Below are 19,504 nucleotides of genomic sequence, written 5' to 3'. Positions count from 1 at the left end.
GTCAACAGCTACAGGTAGGCAGCAGGAAAGAGTTCCTTGTTATATCCTCTCAAAATTTTTTAAAAGTTTCAAGGGTTCGTGTAGTTTGGTAGGAAACCATGAGAAGTTCCTTGCAGTTCACAATCAGGTGATGGGAACTATAAAATTAGTGAGATAGTAACATAGTTTCCACATGAATGTCAAAGGGCAACCAACGAAGTACATGTTGGAATGCAACAATCAGCAGAACAGGAACCTATTAGACAATTATTACTGTAGCCATTACCATATGGGTGAAGGGCCATCACCATAGCCACGATTGAACCGGAATTGGTTCAGAATCAGAACGAAGGGGTTTTCTTTCCTCCGTGCAGAATGCACGCTGGTTAACGTGTGCGTGAAATTCCTGCCCAAAGTGCTCCATCTCTATCGCAGCCGTTCAACCAGTTTGTTGCGACAGAGGGAATTAAACCCCCCCCAACAGTCAAGTCAAAAGAGAGAAAAATAGAGTTCAGTCATTTCAGCTTACTGAAGGGGGAGGGGGGTCACCACCACTGCGAACTGCTTAGCGGACTTTTCCACAGCGCTCATGTATGGCGTGTCGTTAGCCAGTTCAGCCGTGATGCAATTATGTCGCCGATCATAGCTGCATGAGAAAATACATTTTAGTGCACTCTAAAATGTAAATTAAAAATGTCCGACAAGAGCTCACGACAACAGTCCATGCAGCAAACAGATACCATCACACCCATGCATAAAACAAAACATCTTACGTCAGACAAGGTGGCCACACTTGGGACTCTCTTCCCCCCCCACCCCCCACAGCCCAACATCACTTCGTCACCTTGGGTTTCACAAGCAAGCAGCTGCTTTTAAAAGCGGTTTTCAGCAGAGGGAGAGAGAGAGAGAGCGTGAGAGCACGAGAGAGGATGAAAATCAACTTGGCTGCCACCAACAAGAGTGACCGACGCTCTCCCACTCCTCCCTCTGTGGGTGAGGGTTAGGGTTTCAGCGTCACTCACCTATACAAAGATTACCCGGCAACTGGGAAAAGCTTGTGGAGCTATAAAAGAAAAGACACATATTTGAATATTTTTTTCAAAACAACTGCACATACTGTGTGCAACATCCCCACCATCATCCCCTCACTACTCTCCCCCTTCAAATTACCTCCCATCCCCATTTCTCTCCAAACCACCATCCTGCTTCTCTTGGGGTCACTGATTCATACTGCAGTGCAGTTCCCATAGGAACCTGATTTTTTATGATGCCTTGGAGAAGTGACCATTCTTTGTGCTCAAGCAGTAACACACTATTCAACAGGGGGAGAGCAGGGGGGAGGGGAGGGTGCCTCACAGCCAAACCGGAAAACACCCATCCCTATGTCCTTATGTACACTTTCCAGCAGGAACGAAAATCCTGATGGATTTGTCCCCTGGCTCAGTGGCATTGAAGATAATTCTATGATTGACAACGTGATCAGCTAACGCAACACAGACCAACTATGGGACCTGAGTTTTACAATTATCTTGCTTCGACAACTTCTACAGGATCTGCATTAATAGAGCACCTTTTACGACCTCAGGATGTTGCCATGGACTTCATAGCCAACAAAGTGCTTTTGAAGAAGGGAAGATACTGTTGTAATCTCAGAAATACTGCAGCCAATTTGCACACAGGGAGCTCCCAGAAAACAATGATAGAAGTCACCAGTGTTTTTGGTTGAGGGATCAATATTTGCCAGGACACTGCTCTTCTTCTTTTACTTCCACCTGGGAGGGCAGAAGGAGCCTCAGTTTAATGTCTCACCCAAATGACAACACCCCTGACAGTGCAGCACTCCCACTGTACTGCACTGATGTGTCAGCCTTGATTTGGTGCTCAAGTCTCTGGAGTGGGACTTGCCATGATCTTCTGACCAAGACACAAGACTGCTACCCAATTAAGCCATGGCTGATAAAAAGGCACCTCTTCAAAGTCAACAGGGGGTTGTTCCACGAGTGAGTGAATGGCAGCGATGTTTTGTTACTCATACTAGGAGGATCAGGATCAACTCAAAAGCTGGCAGTACCCAGTGCTTTTCATACTCCACTAATGCCACCTCCTCCATCTGCAATGGCACGGGCACCAAAAGCTGTGCTCAGGTCAGAAGCTGGGACAGCTTGAAAAACTACTTCACGGTGGGTCTTCAATAAGCTGAAGGCAACAAAACTGACTTTTACGAAAGGCAAACAAGCACCCAATTAGAGGTTAATTTATCTCCTTGCTCCCAAGATGGGGATATGTTAAAGGGAAAGCCATTTACACTGTTGGTCTTTGGCAAAGACGCAAAAGTTATTTAAAGCATAACATGGCAGCTACATTCATGGGTCATTGTCATCGCCTGAACATTGGCCAGTGGCAAATGGAGCTGTAACCAGTAACTGACAACAAGCATATCCACCCCTCAAAAGAAATGGCTCTATAATGTAAAAACTAATTAATCAACAAACAAAAACTGTCAGTGGAGGGAAAAAAATCTTAATAACATTGTTCTGAAATTCAGCCTCTGTGTTGAACTGTCCACCTATGTGGCTCTGGATCCGGACAATTATAGTTTGAGTAGCTTGCGCACAGTTTTGGAAACTTAATTATTTATTGCCTCTTTCTCCACCCCCATCCCCTCCTCACTTCTGTCTCTCACAATGTGGAGACATTGCGTAGAATTAAATACGATATACAGCACAGATACAGGGGTGCTCGAACCAACTGGTCCTTGGGCTTTTTAATGGTCTTCCCACTCCTCTCCAGGAGAAGACTCTATTCCTTTCTCCCTCGTATTTATCTAGTTTCCCCTTAAATGCATGTATGCTATTCACCTCAAACTATTTCTTAGCGAATTTCACAAACTAACCACTCTCTGGGTAAAGAAGTTTCTCCTGAATTTATTCACTGTCTGATATTTGTATATTGAGTTATTGAGGATGTCAAAATGAGTTTTTTTTTTCCCCCCCTCTCGGAAGCAAGGCTTTCAAAGCTGAAGCCGTGATCCCAAAGACGTCCTCACTCTTCCACCTCCTAACACTGCCTCTCCTCAGTTCTGGATTTGGATTTTCAACGCTGGCTGCAACGTGAACTCCTCTGCGAGATGATCAGCAGAATTTTTGACCCCCTCCCCCAGCCTCAACGGTGTTGCCCATTCCCATTACTCGATGGGTCCAACCAACAAGCTGCCCAACATGTGAGCGCCGATGCAGGCCACCGACAGAACCTGCTTCTGCCTCCAGACGTGCGAACACCCCATTCCCCCGCCTTCAAGCCCACCAGCCTCTTTCTCACTCACCAAGTTTCACTTCTGCCGAGAGCTACCAGTGGCGAGTCTGAAAAAACACAAAACATGTGCACTTCACTGTGAAAACACCCACCTGCTTCCCCAACATTCGGGGCAGGTTGCAAGGCAAACGAGTTCAAGTTAAACCCACTGAGTTCAAGTTTTTGTTTTTTTAAAAAAGAGGGGGGAGGAGGAAAGCCAGGGAGGAAAGGCAAGGCAGAAAAGGAACTGTAGTCCACCTGCTCAGTAAACTCACATCTTCAAAAGCCATATTTACATTTAGAGTCATCATAAGTCAGAGGGGCGAAAGGGATCAGAACTTGGGCCATGCACCGCCAAGGAGGAGACAGGAAAGATCCAATTTCTTTCGACGAAAGAAATCGCATCGTTAGGAACTATTCCCCTCCCCGCCGATCATTTGTATTCAACACAACTTTTAGAGAAGGAATCCTTAATGCAACACAATAGTTCGGTGTATCTGCAGGTGGAGTTTGAACTCTGGGTTCAAAGCTTGAGATGCTGGCATTCGGCTCGTCATCAAAATATTAACTTAAGTGCAAAATCCGGACGCTCGCGTCTTAACATTCATTCTCGCCCCCTCCACCCCCTCCGGCCAGGCCTTCAATATAAGAATACACTCATTCACCACCACACATGCCCCTGCACGCTTGGTGTTCCCATGCTATATCGGCTTTTTCCCTCCTCTTAATTATTCAAATCCTCTATGCTTCCGCCTAACAATTGCTGAGGTATTCTATGTACACACATGTATTCTGCCTCGCGGTGTAAAGAGAGAGTATCTTATCAATGAACAAACAGAGAGCACTAATTCCTTCCCTGGTCCTTGTTCATTCAATCTAAATATCGGACGGTGCAGTACTTCCAAACTTCGTTTAATGCGAGGAAAATCTAAATTCCTCCCAGAAAACATTTCTCTTGACAGGGGGTGGGTGGGTGGATGGATGGGGGGGGGAGAGCATCTCTCGTCTGTTATTTTAAACCGAACAGTTTTTTAAAAAAAAAGTTTTCTTCTGTGAGGAGAGATATACCCCGTGCAAATATTGATACACTTGTGCATGCATCGCCTGATCGTTATCCTCAATGGTCGGCTGCGAAGCTGCAGAAACCCTCCCAATTGGCAAACGGCATTGAGAGATAGATAACATGAACAAGTCAATGAATGTAGGGCTGGATAGGAAATTGATAACCAAATGGACCCCGGCCCACCGAAGGGCAATCCAATGATCCCAGCTTGTGCGACCCTACTACACATTAAAAGTCTTAACATTTGACGGACGGCACGTGGATTTCTTGTTTGTATTTCGCGTTTCCAGCACCGGCTTTCCTTTTTTTTTTGGGAGGGGGAATTCTAAGTCGTTTCTGCCTGGGAGACACGGACCACCGTCACATTTATTGTGTGCTAAAATGGAAAGCGAGACAAGTATCAATCCCTCCGACCACACCACCCCCCCCACCTTTCCTGCAGAGGGTCAGTGAAGTGTTGACCCCCCTCTCCCCCTCCCCCTCATGGAGAGTCAGGTTTCACCCATTTTTTGGTGTCTTTTTTTTTGCACTGCGAGTAAACCCATTGCCGGTACATTTTTTTTTGGGAAAAAAAAATACACAGCTTCTGTTATGCCGAAACTTGGGAAATGCTTCAAATGAAACGATCACGAGTTCTAGTGCATAACTTGGGACTCTCAGTCCCGGCTCAACAACAAAAAAAAACATTGGATTCCCGAGGAGGGGAAAAAAAAAAGTATATTTTCATTTCCATTACGGATTTAACTAACAGCCTTTAACCAGAAACGCCTCTCTCAAAGTGACACCTCTCAGTAATTAAAAAAAAAGGCCGCACATTAAAATATCCCAAAATGAGAAAGATAACTGGAGGTCACTTTAAAACCTAAAGACAATTTCTTTTTGGGGGGGGGGGGATTTTAAAATCACGCGAAAGATAACTTGTGGGAAACTTTTAAAATTTCATCAAAAGATGAATTTGTGGGGAACTTTAAAAATCAGAAAGATAATGTGTGGAAACTTTATCATATCATTTGGGGAACTTGAAGATATATAACTTTTTTTTTGGCGGGGGGGTGGAATTCAGGAGGAGCTGACCAGAACTGTGACTTGGGGGGCCGGTGGTGGCGAGGACAGAAGTTGCACCATTCAAAAGGAAAAAAAAAATACAAGGATTAGTAAATGCCAAGTTATTGGGCGGAGAAGAGAGAGAGAGAGAGAGAGAGAATGTGTGTGCGAGAGAGTGATAGAAAAGGAATGAAAGGGGGAGAGCGGGTGAATGGGGTTGGAGGGGGGAAATTAGTTCGAGGGTGCAATTCTTACCTCTAAGATCTTTTCCAGAGCTGCATGGGTGAGACAGGGATGATCCTTCAGGATCTGAGACTTCTGGAACTTGTAGCGTTCCGCCGCATCGGTCCAGTTCGGTTCCTCCAACACTTGGAAGATAGCGGCGCCGATTGACAGATAGAAGATGATGGCTGAAGTCAGTAAGGGGCCCCTGTCTACCATACTTTTCCCTTAAAAATTGAAAAAAAATGGCTGGCAAACCCCCGCGAGAAAAAAAAAAGCAAAAAAAAAAGCAGCAAACACGTCTTTTTTTTTTTATGTGTGCATCTAACACGGCACTTAAGTTTTGCGAAATTCTCGTTTGAATTTGTGGCGCTCTTGTCCGCCGGCGCCTGCGCGGTGCGTTCCAACCAGCAAACTTCCTTGAAGATTCAACTCTTTTTCTTCCCCCCTTCCCCCGAAATTAAACTTTTCTGGGGAGGGAGTGGGATCAAAGAACAAATCCTTGTTAAAAAAAAAATCCACGTCGTCCGTGATTTCCCCCCCCCCCCACCCCACAAAAGTACACTCTGAAACAATCACCATCCGATTGGAATTTTTTTTTTCCCCCCCCAAGGGGAAATAACTTGTGTTCTTTCTAAGGGGGGGGGAGAAAAAAAAAAGGTAAATAGTTGGTGTACTTTTTTTTTAAATTTAAAATATATAAAGTTGCCTTGTTATGGAATTTCGAATATTCTCCCCACCCTCCCCCCCCCCACCACCACCACCACCACCACCACTTTCTCCTGGTGTTCACGACACGTGTCGGTCTAGGCGAGCTCTTTAAAGTGTGCAGCCCCAGCAGGAAAGTTCATATTTGAAGTGGCTCTGAGGAATTTATGATCGTCCAGGAGGTGGAGTTCTTCCCGCCCTCTGCTCAGCGCAAGAAGGGGCTTTTTTTTTTCAAACATATATTGACACAAAGTAAGTTCATGCCAAATCCCTATTCGAGGTGTAGGTAAACACACAGCATGTTTAAACGTCAAGGGATATATTGTTTTTTTTAAAAAAAGTAAAAGTACAGTTTTTTTTTGAGGGGGGAAAAAAATGTTTATTTTGCTTTCAAAACTTGCTCCCCATTTCAAGTTAAGTAAATAAGTTGGAAAAACTGTTTCGACTTATGGCAAATAAGTTTAAAGGTTCATACGTCATGAAGCGCCCCTGTTGGGTCTCGTGGGGGCTGTTTATTAGAGGTTTAACACGCACAGGTTTGAAATCTTAAATGTTTTGTTAATGCAGTTTGTCCTATCCTTGGTTTGGCGTGAACAAGTTCAAGCAACTTCTCTCCCCCTTTTCTCTTTCTCTCTACGCCTCAATTGGGCCATTGTTCGCACCCCCCCACCCCCAGTTTGAGTGGGACTGCAAGTGCATTCAGATTCAACATCACAGCCCTGACAATTAAGGGAGGAGGGAGGAGGTGTTAAGCCTGAAAAGCGGTCACTAGTACACTTTGGAAGCTCAATTTTTAGCCATAAATAAAGGCTTTCCACAAGCCAATGAATACTAGTTTCTTGGTAGAAAATGGCAAATAATTCAATGTGTTTCCAAATTCCAGACTTGGGTCAGTAATAAGCAAAATACACTACAAACGTGAATTTAATTTTTCTTGGGCTGTGAGATTGATTGATGTCTATATATATATATATACACATATGTATGTGTGCGTGTATAGAAATGGGCCATTATAGTGCAACTGGCTAGCCCCAGAAGGAGGAGCCTGGTGCTGGCAGGCTGTGCAATGATGCAACCACATGTGAGGGTTAGTCATGCAAAACAATATATCGTGGTTAACTGGAATGTAGACAATGGAGCCTAAGTTCCAGTTTTCTAACCATCTCTGAGAAGATAACAAGGGCAAGGTAGATAGGAAAGTGCAATCATATTGGAAAAGTGCCACCATTTTTGTTTTCATGGGACATAAAAATAAATTGATGCTGTTCTGTCCCTTCCTAATGGACATACCTTTATTAAAAATTAATTAATTAATCAGGTTGACTCAGCTCCTGGAGCAATTAGTGCTATAAAGTCAAGTCGTCTGACGCCAAATGGATGGAGTGGTGACTGGGCCAAGCTGCAGCCATAACTTCTTAACTCAGCATTATACTTCAGATTCAAAACATTGATAAAGCACTCAGCCTTTTCTGCTCATGACCAATGACAATCATTCCCCTAGGAAGGAATAGGCTTGTACATGGGGATGGAATTGAGCTCAGCTGTGATACTCTCTCCCCTGGTTGAACAGACAGAACTCAATGCTTATGCTCGCCAGGGAAGTATGACCATTTGGGCAAGGGACCAGAAAGTGTTCAGCAATAATAACATTTTACACTTATATATCAATCTCATAGCAGTAAAACACCCCAAGGCACTTCGCAGGAGCTTAATCAGCCAAAAATTGTGCCAAACTGAAGCATGAGACAGGTGATCAGAAGTTTGGTCATAGAGTTAGGTTTTAAGCAGTGTTTTAAAGGAGGAGAGGGAGATTTAGGGGGAGCAGCAAAGAGGTCAAGGGAGGGAATTCCAGAGCTTGGGGCCTCGCTGTTTGAAGACAACCGCTAATGGTAGAATAAAGAAAGTAGGAGACGGGCAAGAAGCCTAAACTGGAGGAACACAGAGATCTCAGAAGGTAATAGGGCTAGAGGTGGTTACAGAGATAGTGAGGGTTGAGACCCTTTCTCCCCATGGTTGAATAGACAATGGATATCAACGTCTGTGCACACCTGAGAAGTATGGTCACGAAACCAATCAACGTTCAAAACTTGTGGACGCTTAGGCAGCAAAGGATTAGTGCCAGCAAGAGAGAAAAGTTGGGTATTTACACAACACAAAGACAAAATATGACATTGTATCTCTTAGCGAACAGATAACAGGCGATTCCTCTGACTGCTTATCTTCCTCCTAAGTGAAGTTTGCCAAATGGCTTTTCCATGAAAACAATGCCACTTTAATGTCTGGAGCAGGATTGTCAGTCTGTTTTTTTCAATCTCAGTGGTTATATCTGTTAAGTGGAGCCTTGGTCTGCTCCTTTGACAGTACTTCGGGATCGAGAATGACTTGCTTCTACTCCAGTTTAATGTGTTCTGAGATGGCTGATAAGTATAGACTCTGCCACATGTGGGTCAGATGGTGCTTGAAGGGTCAGGTAGACCCTTGTTGGGAGGCTTGTGCACTCTCTCTGACACTTTGACTTCACCTCTGTGTGTTCCCAATAAAGTCTCTCGATGTGTTCATTGCCTTCCTGAATGAACCGTCTCCATTTTAGACAGTCACAAGCTATGGGCCACGATTTTCCCGTCGGCGAGCACGGGGTGGGGCCCACTCGCCGACGCGTAAAGTGATGTGCGGTGACCGTGCCCCATTTAAATTTTCAGGTAGGCGGGGGCTCAGCAGAATCAGCTGTGCGCCCACTGACCTGTCAATGGCTGATTGAGGCCATTGACAGAGTCATTTAAGTAATTAAAGGACCTGCCCGTCCAACCTTAAGGTTGGCAGGCAGGCCAGGAGCTCTGGCGGGCATTAGGCAAAGCATGAAACCTCTTCCATGGGTGGGATGAGGTTTCATGTAGGTTTTTAAAAATTTAATTAAAGTGTTTTTAGAAGTTATGGACATGTCCCAACTGATGTGACTGTGTCACATGATGGGACATGTCAGGGATTTTTATTTCTATTTTTAATGTTTTTTTTACAGTAGTACCGATCTCCCTGAGGTAACACTTAGCCTCAGGGAGATGAGTGCACTCTTTCGTGCGTATGCATGATAGAGCTCACTCTCGGGTTTAGGGATTCCCCCCCGCCCGCACAGGGAGCGCATAGCGCTTCTGTGCGGACGTCACGCTGGGTGGGCCTTAATTGGCCCGCCCACAGAAAATGGCCGGGGGCGCCAATCGGAGGCGTGCCTGTGCACGCCCACTCTTCAACTTCCCCACCGATGGGGTCGGGTGGGGGGGTGGTGGTGATAATCCTGGCCATGGACTTACATGATTTGGCAGGGTGTTGGCCCGCCTCAGGGATACTTTGATACTTTGAGGTTACTCCCTAACAAATTTCTGCTGGGAGTCTGCTACCATGACTGAATTCTGAGTAGAGCAGTTGCTTCAGGTGTCTGGTGCAGACTTGGGGCCTGCTTCCTCACACTGCCCCATAGTAAAATCATGGCATAAGCCATGATTAAAATTTCAAAATTTGCCATGATACTAATCTTGGATGTATGGCAAACAGCGAGGATGATACCAAGTGTCACACAATTGAGGTTTGTAAGATTGTTCTCTTTTAACCTATATGTTTCATTTTCAGTAAAATGGAGTAAAGAAGGAGATCATGTGACCTCTTCCGACTGCTGCACGATAGTAAGCCTGGCTAAGTTGCGATGGAAGTAAGAGGCCCAAGTCAACTTGCTGAAATGTGCGAAATTCTTACACCTGGGACAAAGAGCCAGAAAGCTACGCTCACAAAGTATAGACTTGCCGGCTTCAGGCTTTTGGGCAGAAGAGAAAAGAGGGAGAGGAGAAAAACAGAGGTTATGTGTGGTCAGCAGAGAGGAAAAACTGCTTGACTTTGAGAGCTAACGCAACTCGATTGTGGGAGAGAGGCGGTATCTAGTCGAAGAGATGCACCCACATCCTTCTGTTTTCTACAGACTCTGGGAGATTTGTTCTGGTATGGCAAGAGGAATCATCAGAACAGGCTTTACTGCTGGTGGTGGATGTAAGCAACTCTCCAAGAACTGAGGAAAGCGCCTGGAGACGGTTACTCGAAGTTACTGCTCGGAAACGGGGATACGGGAATCCATTGGAAGCTGGGAGTAACTATGGCCTGTTTGCTAATAGGACTGTAATTCTGTGGAGATTGCGATGGGTGATAAGTACACAAGGGGAATGTGACTTTCTGTAATTTAAGCATAAGTTGCCTTTAGTGTTTAGTTAATAGTGTTTTTATTTTTAGTTATTTGTTACAGAAAAGGTTTTAACACATGAAATCTTGTTGGGCCTTTCTTCCAGCTAATGATTGGAAGTTCAAATCTCTTTTTAAAAGTTTTCGAGCTCTACGGAGAACGTGACAAAATCGACCATAAGAGGATGTCGATGGGCTAGCATAATGGCAGACACATGGCAGATGGATTTAATACAGAGAAGTGTGGAGTGATGCATTTTGGCAGACGGAAAGGGAGAGGCAGCCTATACATAATGACATGGTCAAAAGAGTGTGCAGGGACAGGAGAACTTGGGGATCATGTGCATAGATACTTGAAGATGGCAGGACATGTTGAGAAGTATTGGATGCAAAAGCAGGGAAGTTATGCTGAAACTTTATGAAGCTGCAGTTAGGCCACTACTAGTGAATTGCATCCAGTTCTGGTCACCATACTTTCAGAAGAATGTGAACATCCTTGGGAGGGTGCAAAGGAGATTTACCAAAATGGTTCCAGAGATGAGAGAAATTAGCTACAAAGTTATGTTGGAGAGCCTGGGATTGTTTAGAGCAAAGGAGGTTGAAGGGAGATCTGATAGGAGTGTACAAGATTTTACCGGCCAGTCAGCCTAACATGGCTGGTGGGGAGATTTTAGAAACAATGATCAGTGTCAGGAAGATATAATAGTTTTCGTAATGTTATTGGAATTAATTGTAAAGCAGAGCAATAGTGCAGTCTGTGTCTATGTCGGTGTGCGTGTGACGTAATTGAATTAAAGGCAGCTGATCTGAAAGCTTTGATGTATCAGAAGATAAGCTAGGTTTGAAATATTAAATAGGTAAACACAGGGGAAGTTTTAGAATGTCAGGTGTACAGACAACATTTGCATTTTTAAATAAACCAGACGAGCTTGAATTCAAAAGAAGGGGTGAAATGTTTCACCTAGCCAGGAGAAGTTAAGAAACAGTGAATCCCAAAGATTACTGGTAAAATTAGTACTATGATAGATTTTATTATTAGAGAGGTAAAGTCCAAAGACACAGTGAAACAATGGGAATTTGCATTCAAAGGAGAAAATATGTATATGAAAATATAGAAGGCTCTGTGTAAGGGCAGGCATTCTAAGATCTAACACAAATATGAAAAGCATCCATCATCGAAGCCTCAACCTGCTGTCTACAAGGAACTGAAGCTGAGAAAAACTCACTTTGAATTTGACTGTTCAGGGTAATGTGTGGTACTTTGCCTGGGTCTTTTAAAATCCGTGTCTCACTGTTGCCACAACAGAGATGTAATTGGGGTTTAGATTAATTAGGTGATTTAGAAGTTATCACAGTAGTAATTTGTAGATCTATGTATGTGCTTAAAATCATTTCTTCTAAGAAATAAGAAATAAGTACAAATTACAAATAGTTGTGGCAACTGCTTCACAAAATCACAGAATCACACAGTGAAGAGGCCCTTCAGACAATCAAGTCTGCACCGACACGTGAGAAACACCTGACCCTACCTAGCTAATCCCATTTACCAGCACTTGGCCCATAGCCTTGAATGTTATGACGTGCCAAGTGCTCATCCAGGTAGTTTTTAAAGGATGTGAGGCAACCCGCCTCCACCACCCTGCCAGGCAGTGCATTCCAGACCGTCACCACCCTCTGGGTAAAAAGGTTTTTCCTCACATCCCCCCAAACCTCCTGCCCCTCACCTTGAACTTATGTCCCCTCGTGACTGACCCTTCAACTAAGGGGAACAGCTGATCCCTATCCACCCTGTCCATGCCCCTCATAATCTTGTACACCTCAACCAGGTCGCCCCTCAGTCTTCTCTGCTCCAATGAAAACAACCTAAGTCAATCCAAGCTCTCTTCATAACTTAAATGTTTCATCCCAGGCAACATCCTGGTGAATCTCCTCTGCACCCCCTCCAGTGCAATCACATCCTTCCTATAATGTGGCGACCAGAACTGCACACAGTACTCAAGCTGTGGCCTCACCAAGGTTCTACACAACTCCAACATGACCTCCCTAATTTTGTAATCTATGCCTCGATTGATAAAGGCAAGTGTCCCATATGCCTTTTTCACCACCCGGCTAACATGCCCTTCCACCTTCAGAGATCTATGGACACACACGCCAAGGTCCCTTTGTTCCTCAGAACTTCCTAGTGCCATGCTGTTCATTGAATACTTCCTTGTCAAGTTACTCCTTCCAAAGTGTATCACCTCACACTTTTCAAGGTTGAATTCCATCTGCCACTTATCTGCCCATTTGACCATCCCATCTATATCTTCCTGTAGCCCAAGACACTCAACCTCACTATTAACCACCCAGTCAATCTTTGTGTCATGCGCAAACTTACTAATCCTACCCCCCACATAGTCATCTATGTTATTTATATAAATGACAAATAATAGGGGACCCAGCACAGATCCCTGTGGTATGCCACTGGACACTGGCTTCCTGTCACTAAAACATCCTTCTATCATCACCCTCTGCCTCCTACAACTAAGCTAATTTTGAATCCACCTTATCAAATTATCCTGTATCCCATGTGCCTTTGCCTTCTTTATAAGTCTCCCATGTGGGACCATGTCAAAGGCTTTGCTGAAATCCATATAAACTACATCAACTGCACTACCCTCATCTACACACCTGGTCACCTCCTCAAAAAATTCAATCAAATTTGTTAGGCGTGACCTCCCTCTGACAAAGCCATGCTGACTATCCCTGATCAAACCTTGCCTCTCCAAGTGGAGATAGATTCTCTCCTTCAGAACTTTCTCCAATAGTTTCCCTACCACTGACATGAGACTCACTGGCCTGTAGTTCCCTGGCTTATCTCTACAACTCTTCTTAAATAGCGGAACCACATTAGATGTTCTCCACTCCTCTGGCACCTCCCCTGTGGACAGAGAGGAATTAAAAATTTGGATCAGAGCCCCTACGATCTCTTCCCTTGCCTCCCTCAGCAGCCTGAGACACAAATCATCCGGACCTGGAGATTTGTCCACTTTTAAGCCTGCCAACACCTCCAATACCTTGTCACTCCCTATATCAATTTGCTTAAGAATTTTGCAGTCTCTTTCCCCGAGTTCGATACCTTCATCCTCATTCTCTTGGGTGAAGACGGATGTGAAGTATTCATTCAACACTCTAGTGATGTCCTCTGGCTCCACCCATAGATTGCCCACTTGGTCCCTTATGGGCCCTACACTTTCCCTGGTTATCCTCTTCCCATTATATACTCTTATTATACTCTTCCCAGTATAAGTTCTATATACTTATAGAATATCTTGGGATTTTCCCTACTTTTACCAGCCAGAGCTTTCTCATATCCCCTCTTTGTTCTCCTAATTGCTTTCTTAAGCTCCACCCTGCACTTTCTGTACTCCACTAATGCCTCCGCTGATTTGCTTCCCTGGTACCTGCTAAAAGACTCTGTTTTCCTTCTCATCGTAACCTGAATTTCTCTGGTCATCCATGTTACTCCTTCTTATCACCCTAGAGGGAACATGTTAAGCCTGTACCCTCCCCATTTCCTTTTTGAACGGCCCCCACTTCTCTTCTGTAGATTTCCCCACAAGTAGCTGTTCCCAGTCTACCTTGGCCAGATCCTGCCTTATTTTATTAAAATCCACTCTCCCCAAATCCAAAACATTTTTTTGCAACTTGTTTACTTCTTTGTCCATAACAAACTTAAACTGTACCATGTTGTGGTCGCTATCACTAAAATGCTCCCCCACCACCACCTCTGCCACCTGTCTGGCTTCATTCCCCAGAATTAGGTCCTGCACTGTGCCATCCCTTGTTGGACCCGCTACATATTGATCTAAAAAGTTCTCCTGTACACATTTCAAGAAATCCACTCCATCCAAGCCCTTAACACTATGTCTATCCCAATTAATGTTGGGAAAGTTAAAATCACCGAATATAATTACCCTATTGTTATTGATTTTACACACCTCCGCAAATTGTGCACATAATTGCTCCTCAATTTCCCGCTGACTATCTGGAGGTCTATAATAAACACCTAACAATGTGGCTGCCCCTTTTTTATTCTTAAGCTCTACCCACAAAGCTTCATTCGATGCCCCCTTCAAGGTATCATCTCTCCTTAGTAACTGACTCCTTAACTAATAATGCAATGTATCCTCCTCTTTTACCCCCTCCCCTGTCTTGCCTGAATATTCTTTATCCTGGGATGTTGAGCTGCCAATCCTGCCCCTCTCTCAACTGCGTCTCAATGATGGCTACTATATCACAACTCCACGTGTCAATCCTCACCCTTAACTCATCCGTTTTACCTGTAATGCTCCTGGAATTAAAGTAGAGGTTACCCAGCCTTGCCTTACTCCCTTGAAACTCAGCTGTACTCCTTCTGACTTGATTGTTTTACTGTATTATGATGTGTCCCTACTCTGCTAACATTCTGTGTCCCCTCCCCCTGTCGAATTAGTTTAAACTCCTCCCAACAGCACTAGCAAACCCGCCCGCAAGGATGTTAGTCCCTCTCTGGTTCGGATGTAGACTGTCCCGCTTGTTCAGGTCCCACGTTCCCCAGAAATGGTCCCAGTGATCCAGGAATCTAAAACCCTTCCTCCTGCACCAACTCTTAAGCCACATATTCATCTGCGCTATTCTCCTATTTCTGAGCCCGCTAGCACGTGGCACTGGGAGGAATCCAGATATTACAACCCGAGAGGTCTTGCTTTTTAGTCTACTGCCTAACTCCCTGAATTCTTGTGCAAGACCTCATCCCTCTTTCTACCTTCAAGTTTCCCCCTGGGATTTGGGCAGCTTGGCATTTACCATCCACCTGCCATAACAGCAGGGAACGAATTAGATTGAAGAGTTTGGGCCTGTGTTCTCTCGAGTTTAGAAGAATGATAAATGAAGTGTGCAAAATTCTTTTGGAGCTCAACAGGGTAGATGCAAGAAGGATGTTTCCCCTGGTTGGGGAGTCGAGAACCAGGGGGACACAGTCTCAGACTAAGGAGTAGGCCAATTAGTACTGAGATGAGGAACTTCTTCAGTCAGAGGGTGGTAAATCTTTGGAATTCTCTACCCCAGAGGCTGTGGAGGCTCAGTCATTGCATATGTTCAAGACTGAGATTGATAGACTTCTAAATACCAATGACATTAAGGGATATTTGGATAGTGCGGGAAGATGGTGTTGAGGTAGATGATCAGCCATGATCTAGTTAAATGGGGGAGCAGGCTCGAGGGGTTGAATGGCCTACTGTCCGATGTTCATAATTAACAGGCACTTTGAGAGGATTAAGGATAGCCAGCATGGATTGGAAAAAGGCAGATCGTGCTTGGCTAATCTAATTGAGTTTTCTTGATGAAGAGAATGCAATAGAAGTTGTCCTTATGGATTTTAAGAAAGCATTTGACAAAGTATCACATCACAGGCGATTAACAGAATTGAAGCTGATGGAGTGGCGGAAGGGTCAGAGTCAGCTTGAATAAAAGTTGGCTTAAGGACAGAAAACAGCCAGTTGTGGTAAATAGTTGTTTTTCAGACTGGAGGGTGGTGCACAGTTGTGTTCCCCAAGGGTCAATGCTAGGACGATTGCAAAAAGTACGCTTAGAACAGATTCAGAGAAGACTTTTTCATGCAATAAGCGAGAAATGTGTGGAAGAGTGCAGCACCACCCTTTAGCACCAGCCATTCAAAACACAGTTAGATTCTAAGCCATCAAGAGTTACAGGATTGCTGTGGTGTATTCTGGTGGACTGAAATGTCACAAGAAATGTCAGAGACAAAAAGCAATGAGTAAATATAGTGGTTTTCTTAATTGCTTTAAATTAAAAACATAGCAGGGAAAGGTTATGCAGCTCTTCTGCCATTCAGTTCGATCATGACTGATCTACATCTTACCTCCATCTACCCACCTTGTTCTTTAAGCCTTAGTACTCTTGCCTAACAAAAACATATCAAGCTCAGTTTTGGAAAATAGCCTCAATAGCTTTCTGGGGAAGAATGTTCCAGATTTCCGCTGCCTTTTGTACAAATAAAGTCCCTCCTAACATTGTGCCTCAATGGTCAGCCCTAGTTTTAATTCTGTTCGTACCTTGCAAAGCACTTCAGGATATCTTGTTGTGAGTGATGGATGCTGAATGAGAGTAGGGGAGCGGGGGTTAAGTGAGGTGACTGAAGATGCAGTCAAAGAGATCAGTTTCAAGCAGATTTTTGGGGAGATGAACAAGGTGAAGAGGTTTACAAAGACATTCCTAAGTCCACAGGGTGCAATGAAGTGGAAGGAGGAGGCGAGGGCACACAGCAGAACAGAGGTGGAGGAGCAGTGGGTATGCGCTGTGATGTAGGAAGGAGAAGATAGAATGGTACAATGATATGAAGTCAAGAAGGGAACTTCTAAGATGAGCATTTCTGCTTTGCAGCCATAAACTGGGATACAACATTGAAGAACAACGAAAGTTGCATCCATAACAGAGACTGAGTTAGAATCTATTAGGACCCCCATTAGCCAATACAAAATACAATGAAGTGGACTGGTGGCCCCCCAAACTTGCTTTAACATCACTCCCTAAAATCCTGAAAAATTAATGGAATGTCCATAAAGATGAGAGACCATGCTGGTTCACCAGTCCTCCTTCCAGTGCTGTGCTACCTCTTGGCAGTGCCACTGTTGTAGGCATATCAGGTAAGCTACACAACATGTGAAAGCTTTAATTTTCACACTTGCAAAATGGTAAAGATGAATTGGAACTTGTTTACCAAATGTCTCTACCAGCAGCAAAAAGAGGAAGGCCAAGTTGTGACGGTTTTTGCAAGGCATTATCAGCTTGTGGTATCTGCAATGAGCAAGCTATCCTTTGCTACCCCACGAGAAGGAGGAAACAAGTGCTTTCATTTTGGTTTCCTGTCACAGTTTTCTGAACACTTCTTACTCATTTACACTTTAATTTCAAAGAAACACACTCAGTTCAGCCAATGTTATGCTCATGATTCAAGACGTTGAAAACAGGAAGAGGGGGTGGGGACAGAGGTAGGCAGATTAGAGAAAGATGGACTCAAACTTTCATTCCTACTCTCTGACTGATTATGTTCTCCATTTGGTAATGGAATTCAGCACCCACCTCCTTTTAAACACCTTTTATCCTTCCTGTTGGTTTAGGGCATGCTCTAGCCCAGCCCTGCAAATTCTGTATTCTTTGGCTCTGCTTTGGTTTGCCTGCATGCAAGGCCCTACTTTTACCTTGGAATTCCTGCTCCTATTTTTGGTTTAGCACAATTACCATATCCCAATTATCTTTTGGGCCTCTGCTTTGGGTTAGTTGTTTGCAGGGCAGTCCCAATTATCTCAGGAGGTATGGACTCATCAGGGCACATCAGGCAGGCCACTTGACCAATTGAGTTCATGCCAGCAAAGTTGTTGTATCCTGATTTGGCCTAGTCCTGCAACAGGTTTGCACCATTACCTCAGGACCCCAGCACCATGTTTTGTTTAGGCATATCCAATAACCAAAAGACTCCTGGGTCCTGTAATATACAAACAATATCTCACAATAAATTAATTGTTTTTCAGTTGTTTTTTGCTGCGAAGCCTTTGTATGTCAATTTAACATCAGGAACAATTAATGAGTTTTGCCTCCAGTAGCACAAGTAGAGTAGAAGTGTTTTCCTGCTGCTTGTGCAGTTGCCATCACCATTTTTGCTGTTCTTATAAACTCAATTATTTCGAGCACTACAGTAACATCTGAATGGTTAAAGTCCCATTTCTAATGAAATATCCAGCAAGCTTCTTTTGGGTAGTGGCTTTGTGAGTCTCAAAAGCCACCCATTCAACCATCAACAGGCCCTCAAACCTGGAGATCACCATCACCCTGACTCCTTCTGTCCCCACAAAGGACATAACCATCCTTGTTGTTGAGCTTTGGTGCTGCATAATAAGATTTAAATAAGTCATGCCCGGGTAGACTTCTGATGTGAACAGCTAGTTCTGGTATCAAAGTGAGGTGCAGAACTAAGGAGCCAAGGCTTACACTTGTGAATTGGAGGAAGGGGTGAGGAGAGTTGACCCTTGAGGATATAAAATCTTCTGTTACATCGGGGGCAGGTCATGGCTGCTAAGTCTGTTAGCCTATAAAAACAGGTGGCTGAGCGGTATCTCAGGACCTGCATGCAACGCTTCTGTGGCAATATTGCGCCTTTTTTAACTGCCTTGTTCATCTCTGCAACCCACGCCACCAGTGCAAACGTAAGAGGTACAGAATAACAAAGGATGTGATCAACTGCAGCAATACATTCAGTCTCTTTTGGTTCAGACCACATTAAGCTGTATATTTGCTATCACATTCATCTTATACTGCTAGGTGTGCAGCCCAAAGCAGACACAGATCTGAAAATCAGGATACACTTTCTAAAAAGTAAAGCATTTCTTTTTTACGATAAATTTATTTCATAAGGAAATAGATTTGTTGCAATTCTCTGCCAAATCCACCCACAACGATAATAACTTGCATTCATATAGCAACTTTAATGTAGTAAAACGTCCCATGATACTTAAGCACCATTATCCAACAAAATTTGATGCCAAGCCATGTAAGAGATATTAGGATAAGTAACCAAAAGCCTGGCCAAAGAGTTAGATCTTAAGGAACGTCTTAAAGGTGTAGAGAGGTGGGGAGATGGAGGGTGGGCATTTCAGAGCTTATGGCCTATACATTTGCAATTTTATCCCTCTGCCATTGGCAGCTGAAGACATGGCCACCAAAAGGCCAGAATTGGAGGAATGTAAAGACCTCAGAAGATTGTGGGGCTGAAGTTGGAAAGATGGAAAAGAGCAAGGTCATGGAAGGATTTGAAAACAAGGATCAGCATTTTAAAATCGAGGTGTTGTCAGACTGGGAACCAATGTAGGTCAGTGCTCACAGGAATGGCGAGTGAACAGAACATGTTGCCTGTTAGGATAAGAGTTTTGGATGAGCTGAGGC

At 44.1% G+C, this 19,504-nt stretch overlaps 1 protein-coding gene across 1 annotated transcript in view; it reads right to left on the bottom strand.

The window, feature by feature from the left end:
* Positions 1-5,869, bottom strand: part of kcnk5a (potassium channel, subfamily K, member 5a) — a 33,706-nt gene extending 27,837 nt beyond the window's left edge. Inside the window, exon 1 of the mRNA XM_078542716.1 lies at positions 5,633-5,869. Within this exon, the coding sequence (XP_078398842.1) occupies positions 5,633-5,818 (186 nt within the window). The 5' untranslated portion in view covers positions 5,819-5,869. The remainder of the gene's footprint in view (positions 1-5,632) is intronic.
* Positions 5,870-19,504: the final 13,635 nt, after the last annotated feature.

Source organism: Cetorhinus maximus, chromosome 5 (genome assembly GCF_964194155.1).
Source record: "Cetorhinus maximus chromosome 5, sCetMax3.hap1.1, whole genome shotgun sequence".
NCBI lineage: Eukaryota > Metazoa > Chordata > Chondrichthyes > Lamniformes > Cetorhinidae > Cetorhinus > Cetorhinus maximus.
This window is presented reverse-complemented; position numbering and strand designations above follow the sequence as displayed.